The sequence below is a fragment of the Miniopterus schreibersii genome (assembly GCF_964146895.1).
Source record: "Miniopterus schreibersii genome assembly, chromosome: 12".
In the NCBI taxonomy this organism is placed as follows: Eukaryota; Metazoa; Chordata; class Mammalia; order Chiroptera; family Miniopteridae; genus Miniopterus; species Miniopterus schreibersii.
The window spans coordinates 43,252,848-43,260,733 of NC_138112.1; the positions used below are offsets into that span (position 1 = coordinate 43,252,848).

The 7,886-nt window shown below is 47.8% G+C and overlaps 1 protein-coding gene across 1 annotated transcript in view; it reads left to right on the forward strand.

The window, feature by feature from the left end:
* PARVA (parvin alpha) overlaps positions 1 to 7,596 on the forward strand; it is a 129,629-nt gene extending 122,033 nt beyond the window's left edge. Inside the window, exons 12-13 of the mRNA XM_081155528.1 lie at positions 534 to 606; positions 4,874 to 7,596. Coding sequence (XP_081011654.1) covers positions 534 to 606; positions 4,874 to 4,950 — 150 coding nt within the window. The 3' untranslated portion in view covers positions 4,951 to 7,596. The remainder of the gene's footprint in view (positions 1 to 533; positions 607 to 4,873) is intronic.
* Positions 7,597 to 7,886: the final 290 nt, after the last annotated feature.

The window sequence follows — 7,886 nt, forward strand, 5'->3', positions numbered from 1 at the left end:
ACCCCAACCCCCCAGCACAACCTGGCCTTGGTCCGCTAGTCATATGACCCAGCCAGGTACCTCAGACCAGTCTCATCTTTCCCCAGAAGTGACGGGGCAAGTTGGTCAGACCTGAGAAGTCACACTCAGCCTAGTTCTGATGCCTGTCATAGGCCACCACAGCCTGCACGCTGGACAAGGCGCATTTGGTCCAAGGCAGAAACCCTTCTCTGCTTGTTGCATACATCTTGCGGAGAGCACTAATGTCCCTGAGTTGAAAATCCTGGTAGCTGACACAGGACCACAGTGGGACTGAAAGGATTTTGAGCTTCTCCAGGAGTGCTTTTCAACAGCAGGCTGGAAAGGGCCAGCTCAACTCCGCGTGGCCTGCCCATTTGGTAGCCTCGTTTCTCCTTCAAACTAGGGTGTTTTAGCTCAGCCTCTGTCCTTCTAGCTACAGTGCTGGCTCCATCACTCTCTGGGGGCAGGTCCTGGGATCCACAGGGTCCGGGAATGAGTGTGCGGCAACATATGCACCCCATTTCTCTTTCCAGGTCTTAAACGTCTCCTTTGCCTTTGAGCTCATGCAAGATGGAGGGTTGGAAAAGCCAAAACCGCGGCCAGAAGGTACTTTGCTCTTCCCCTAGGTTTGTGACAATATAGTGAGACCCCGTCCTGTACAGGAGTCTTCGGGGCAAGGACAGGGCTCGTGTTTGATAGCAGAGAGAAGAGTTTCTTTTCTGAAGTCTGCCGTTTGCAGGGGGAGGTGTGACAGGGCATAGCCGCCCAGTCCTGAAAATCCTTCATGAGCTGCTAATCACACATCTATGGAAGTAAAAATCTGAAATCTCATGCATAGGATCAGAGGAATAAGGACCCAAGCAGGCATGGTACAGAGCAGAGGTGCTGCTGCGGAAACTGCCCTGTGCCCAGTTTCCAGGTTCTTCTGTCCCTGGACAGGGTTCTGACCTGCCAAACTGCTGCATCCCAGGCCAGGCAGGGAGGTTGCAGGAGCCACTGCTGGCAGCTCTGCTCTGAGCATAATTGCCTTTCCTGTCCTATGCCTATTCCAAACTGCTCGAGGATGATTTGTTGGGTTTGGATTGAAAATGTAAGACTTTTAAAAAAGGCACAAATAACAAAATGCTCCACTGACCCTCCTGTGCTGGCGCTTGGAGCTGTGTGTGCATTTGTGCATGTAGGAGGCATGTGTCTTCAGTAGCCTTCTTGGTACGGATGTTTATTTTCTGAAACTTACTGACTGAAGTATTCCATTTTAGCAGCTCTAGTGTGTCAATGCCGTGTTGCAGATAATTTTGTGTTTGTGTCAATTTGGAGCATTAAGAATGCCATGTGTGGGCCCTTTTGCTTGCACTTTCCTGGGTGTTTAAAGGCAAGTGGACAAGTAGGGATTGTGTGCTTTCACTCCCTGTTGCTCCTCTGCTCTGAATCCTTCCACCCAAATTGCCACATGAGGGGCTCCTTCACTCACTGTCCTGTGGGCCTGAGGCCCCATGCCAAGAGAGGTTGGTCATCCCTAACCTCAAGGCACTTGTAGCCATCCAGGGGAGAGAAAAGATGTACCCAGTCACCAGAACAAAAGGATGGCAGTGATAACTGCCATGAAAGAGGTACAACTAAGAGGTTGTAAGAATTGAGGAGGTGATGTTTGCTTCTCTCTGGAGTGGGGGATGGTTTAATAGACATGGTGATAGTTGGGCTAAACCAAGGATCAGGTAGGATTTGTGTTTGGAGATTAGGATAGAGGAGCTGTAGGTACAAGTACAAGCAGAGGCTGACATTGACCTGCACTGGTTCCCCTCCTAAGGAGCTCCAGAACCAACACAACTGGTGGGTGGCTTCAGACCACACCAGAGCACCACCCAACCCAGCTCAACAAACAACACACCGAAGACCAGGCTTGGCTGCATCAGAGTCCTAAAGTGACTCTGGTTTCATGCCTCATCCCAGACCTTGGTGCTATCAGCTCTAGCCAACAAAAGCCACCCTTATTCTCATTTACTGTCACCTTGTTTTAAGTGTCTAGTCACTGCTAGAGGAGGAACTCTACCAAGGTTTGTATCCCTCTAGGGTTTCTTTTCCTGGGAAGGCCACTAGCATCCTAATGCCATTAGGAATGGACCCTGAGTGTCCTGTGGCCAGATGGTGAGCACTCTATCCCTGGGTAGGAGAGAGACAGTGGAAGAGAGTGGTCAGCATTTCTGCTTCTGTTTTCTCAAGCTTCTTCATATGAAACTTCCTAGCTACAAATTGGAAGTACTCCTTTTGATACTTCAGTTTTCAAGCATTTATTTCCCTCAGGACAGACAGTTTCCCAATGACAATTAACCTGTAGAGATATCTCAGCCTATCGATGACATTTCTCATACAATTATTGAACTGCTTAATATGAAACTTCCTGACCAATGTGAATGGAAAAACACATCTGTTTTATTTGTTGTTACACTGGGCATCATGCCCATGCTGAAAATTTCCAGTGCGTAAAGGAGAACTGAAACGGTGTTTGGTGAAATTGTACTTCATAGAGAGGCATGCCCGGCACTCCCTCGGGTTTCTGTGCTTCTCCTTGGAAAGGGAGATTCAGCAGTAAATGCCACAGACTTTATTAAACGTGCCAATGTGGGTAATTCTTTGAGGGTGTTTCAAAATCAAATGGGCTGTGGTGGAGGCATTTTTCATGGCAAAATGGTTTTAAGGTCAGGAAAACACATTCTCTGCCATGCTGTTTGACACTCAAAGCTCTGTTGTACCTTGAAATCCCATGGAAACTGTGGGTTTGCATCTCAGATGGCTTTTGCTAACCAAGCTGCATTACCTTCTAGTTCCCTGGAAACACAACCATCCCCAGAGGCTGAGCAGTCCAGCTACAGTGGGTAGAATGGATTGGAGAGGACAAGAGGAGCCCAGTCAGGAGCCTGTTGTCCTGGCTCCAGTACCACCCTACTTTCCCCTTCACACTCACTCCCTTGATGAGCTCACTTTTTCTCCTCTCTGCCTTTCTAGCCGTTTCTACCTGGGGTAACTTCCTAATCTTTGACTTGAGTGCGTGGAATTTAAGAAACACAACACCAAGCCGTCAGGGGAGGGCAAGAATCAGCCCTCCGGGCACAGGAGTGACTCAGCATGAACTGGGCTCAGCTACTGGGCAGGACCCCAGGTGGAGGCTCAGATATAAGCATGAACCAACATGGGAGCAGAAAGGAAAGCTCGGTACTAGTTCTCTGGTACTAGTTCTCTTGGGTAGTCCCTGGGAGCCCCTGATGTACCAATAGAACTTGGAGCAGAGTACAAGCCCAGCTGAGGTGGAAGAGGGTCAGTCTGAACTGGGATAAGGCCCAGAGGAGGCATACAGGAGGGGGTGTGGCAGGGGGGAGGAACCCTAAGGAAATTCCCCAGCCCCGGGCCCTTGGCATGTAGCCTTGTGGGTGCTCATCATTGCAGGGCCTGGGTGCACCTGGCTGTGACAACCACATGGGCAAGGGTCCCAAGGCTAAGGCGTGGGAGCCACAGCCCAGCCTGACAGCCACTGGCCTCTGTTCTGCCTGGTCTTGGAGGATCCCTGTCCCTAGACAAGGGCGTTGCTAGGTGCTGACATCTTCCCCAGCTTCTCTTTTCCCAGCAGCTCAGCCTGATCTCTCCCACCTTTGAATCCCAAAGTATTTATTGTTTTCTCGTATATCATTTACCTCATCTGACCTTCTGCACAGTTAGATGTTTTTTAATCATTTTTACTGTGAAAATATCACATTTACAGAAAGGTGCATAAAATATAAATGTTCAGGTTAGTGAAATATTCCCCAGCAAACTGCCGTGCATCCACCACCCAGCTCAGGGGAAAGAGTCCTCCCAGCTCCCAAGAGTTCCTGCCAATTTGCCCTTTTGGAACATTATTCTCTCCCTTTTCCCTGAAGATAACTACAGGCTTTTGTCTTTTTTATTTTATTTTATTTGCTTTTTCATACAATTTTATTACCTTAGTATACATTCCTGAACAGTAGGCAGAGTTCCTTTTCTCACTTATGTTTTCTCTACTCTGGTTGCTCAGAGGAAGGCCCTTCCAGGGAGTGAGTGCAGGACAAGAGGGGGGGGGTGGGGGAGGAGGCAGCGGAGGGTTAGAGGAAGTGACCCCTAAATAAAAGGGACAGAGGGAGGGAGGGAATGGAGGAAATGGTTGTATAAAAGCTTGGGAACCCATGGAGGAACTCTCCTGAAAATAACTCCAACTCACAGCCTCAAACCTAGCTGCCTTGCTTTGTCCTTAATCTGAAACTGTCTGTCCCCTAAAGACACATGCTTCCTGAGCACTCTGCCAGTGGGCTTCTGTGTCCTCCAGGGACCCTCCCTTCCCGAGGGTGAGGCAACTTAGTCCTAACTCCCCACCTCTCCCCACTGTAGCCTCAGGTTCTTTCTTCCTTCCCACCCCCCATGGCTGGTTCTGTGGCAAAGGGGACCCAGGGACTGGTGAGACTTAGGGGAAAGTCAGGGCCAGGGAAACACCCCCCTCGCCTGGAGATGCTGTGTCCAGGGTGAAGGCTGCATGACCTGGGGTCTGCTTCATTTTACTGAGGGGCAATACCCCGTGCTCAGCACCGCTGCCCCTCGCTGCTCCCCTGCTCTGAGTTCTTGCTGCACACTTCAAAACCCTTCCTTCAACTCCCACTGGCCTTTGGGCATCTCATGGGGGATGCTCCTATCGCCCAGCAGGACAGGGAGTGCTTCTGGTGCACAGAATGATGTCTTGGGATGAGGGGGGCACCCACGCAGGACCATGTTGGGCACACAAAGTGGGTGGTGGATGGAAGAGGTCAACAGATGCCAACTTTGGGCCACGTGGCCCCACTGAAGCAGTCCATATTTTTTGTTTTTGATGCAGACATCGTCAACTGTGACCTGAAATCCACGCTGCGAGTGTTGTACAACCTCTTCACCAAGTACCGGAACGTGGAGTGAGGGGCAGACTGGACCGTCCTCCGAGCCACCTTAACCTGCTTATTCCTGTCCCCTGCTCTGTGCTCTCCCACAAGTCCAGCTATAACCCAGAGATAGTGGGAACTGAATTAGGAAGGAAATGATCAGTCACTCGGTGGGCTGACCCACACCTCCCAGGCCCTGGGGTCTGACCCGGCAATGGCCTAGGAAGATTTTCCCCAAGCTGGTGCTGGGTCCAGATTTCCCTCAATGTGATTTGAACCAGCTAAGACCCAAGAGACCCCCACAGAAGATGAAAATAAAGATAATAGTTACCATTTAATGGGTGTAAACTATGTGCCAGACACCACACCAAGTGCTCCGATGTGTTCAAACTCAGTAGTCCTCATGACTTCAGTTGAAGCAGGTGTTACACTCCCCTTTTACAGATGAGGAAACAGGCTCAGAGAGATAAAGTGACTTGCCAGAAATTGGCATTTGTTTTTCCTCTTTGAACAACATACATATTTATTAACAACTAACCAATTACATCACAGACTTTGCATGTCCTGTAGTTGTGTGTATGTATGCACGTGCACCCACGAAGAAGATAGGAGCCCACTGACCTCACCACCGAGCAGGCCAGGGCAGGGCTTAGTGATTCTCACTCAAATTGGAAAATCCAATTTAACCCAATTAATAGTGCGTGTGTGGCAGGAATCATGTCCCTCAACTCCTTTGTACAAATGAAAATTACTACTCTTAATTCCTTCAGATTTGATATAACCCCGTGCTCTGGTTTCAGGGTGACATTTGGGAGGGATTCTGTTTAAAATTAATGGAGTGACACCTTTTACAGCCTTTTTGCTTGATTGCATGTAATGGAAGTGCCCCATATTTTCCTGCAAAATAACTACTCAATTCATTATCATTAGGCAAATGTACAATATACTCCAGCGCCACGGAGAGCTCGGCCCAGGCCCACGTGAGCATGGCTTGGGAAGTAGGGCTCTTTACCAGGGACCGTTGAACTTTAAAGAAAGGAACTCCTTTTTGCCCTCTAATTGATCATTTAGACCGTTTCTGGCTAAGTCTGCCCACATGCAATTACTGGCTAATTCAGGCGAGGAAAAATGTAAGTCATTCAGACCCAGGCCGAGCGGTTTCCTTGCGTGGGCTACTGGCGGGCTTGTGGGGACTTGCGTCCCCGCTCTGTGAACCCAGCTTGGAAATACAAGGCTCGAGTTGTCCCAGGCTGCCGGGTCCTGTGCGAATAGCAAAGGGGCTAAAGTGGGGGTGACTGGGAGGACAGGAAGCATGGGGAAAACACTCGCACACTTAAAAATAAGGAAATACCCTCAGATGAGGGACAGGGCTTATGGGGCTTACAGTCTTCGTAAATTGACCAAGGCCTTGGGGTAAGTAAGAATTCTTACTGGTATATCTTCATTATAGAATCTTCCCAAATATGCCAGATGGACCCAGCCTGTGTACCCGCCTCCAGAAATCTGTGCCCATTGCACAAAGTCCTCTCCTAGTCTGAGGAATTCATTTGGATCTCTGTCTACACCACCCAGAATTAGGCCCCCCATATTGTCCAAAACATTTCCTTCCAGCTCTCTACCGTCCATCTGCAGTAGCTCAGAGCCCATAAAATTTAGAGATACTACATATTTTTTGGATATTTCGCTCTAAGAAAGAATTGTTACTCAGCACAATGAGCATTTAAGATATAAAGACAATGTAGTCTTGTTCCAATTTATGGAAAGGGACACAATTATTTTTTACAAAATTGGTGAACTGCTGTGTTTTTCCTTAGGAGACGCTAAATGCTGTAGTATTTGCTTGTTTTCTTTTAAATATCCGATAGCCAATCAAGATACGCCATTGCCTTGTCTCCCTGAGCAGTAAAAGCGGATGAAACGAGCGGTGCATACGCTTAAACATGCTTTGCTCTACGGATTTTCTTGTTTTGTCTTTTTTTTCGTATATCAAGCTGCAAATGCCCGATGTAATGAGTGCTCTTGGTAAGAGCTCTCCTTTCTGTATTTTACATATACACCGTGCGAAAACGCTTGGGAAGTTTAGTAACAGATCTAATTTGTCAGAAAATTGTGTTTCAAGAAGGAGGCCTTAGCCTCAGCCCAGAGTCCCAGGACCTGGGCCTGCGTTTCTCACCCTGTTGTCTTGTTTAGAGATTTTCCTCTAGATTCTCCTGCTCAATACATGAGCAAGGTTTTGAAGGGGGAAAAGGCATCAGAGCAATAAATAAAATGAACTTAACCTTCGTCTCTTAAAAAAAAAAAAAAACTGAAACAAATCTAGTCTCTATAGGCTCACTTGTTTTCTAAGCTTAAATTCATTGAGATTTTTAATAGTTAAAACATAAATGGTGCAAAATTCAAGAAGCGGGCATGGGTATCTAGGGGAAAAAACTAAATTTTCCTCCCTTCTCTCCCCCAGCAGCCAATACCCCTCTTTAGAGGCTGTCGAGGGGTATTTGATCCATTTCTCACATTCACTTCCAGAGACAATCCAGCCCTAAAAAGCATCGACATACAAATAAAATTGTTGGCTTTTTAAAAACATAAATAGCATATTATTATATAGACTATCAGGCACATTGCTTTTTCTCAATGTTATCTGTTGGAGATTATTTACACTGAGTATTAAAACATTTCGCATTTTAAAAATGAGAGTCTGAGCCCTTTGTAAATCCAAAGGCCCGTCTCTGGTCTGCTTGCGCTAGGGAGTGAAAGCCTCAGCCAGAGGAGGCCGTGCTGCCTAGATGGCGATTGCAAAAGTCAGAGACAGACCTGCTGGGGTGGGGGTAGGTCTCAGGGGACATGTTCCCGAGACATGCCCATGTGCCCTGAACTGAATTTCTTTTCTTTAAGTCCTCCTCTGGATTATTACGGTGAGCGGTGTGCAATTTGATTAAGCTTTCACTTGTACATTATTACCAGGGCTACTGATTT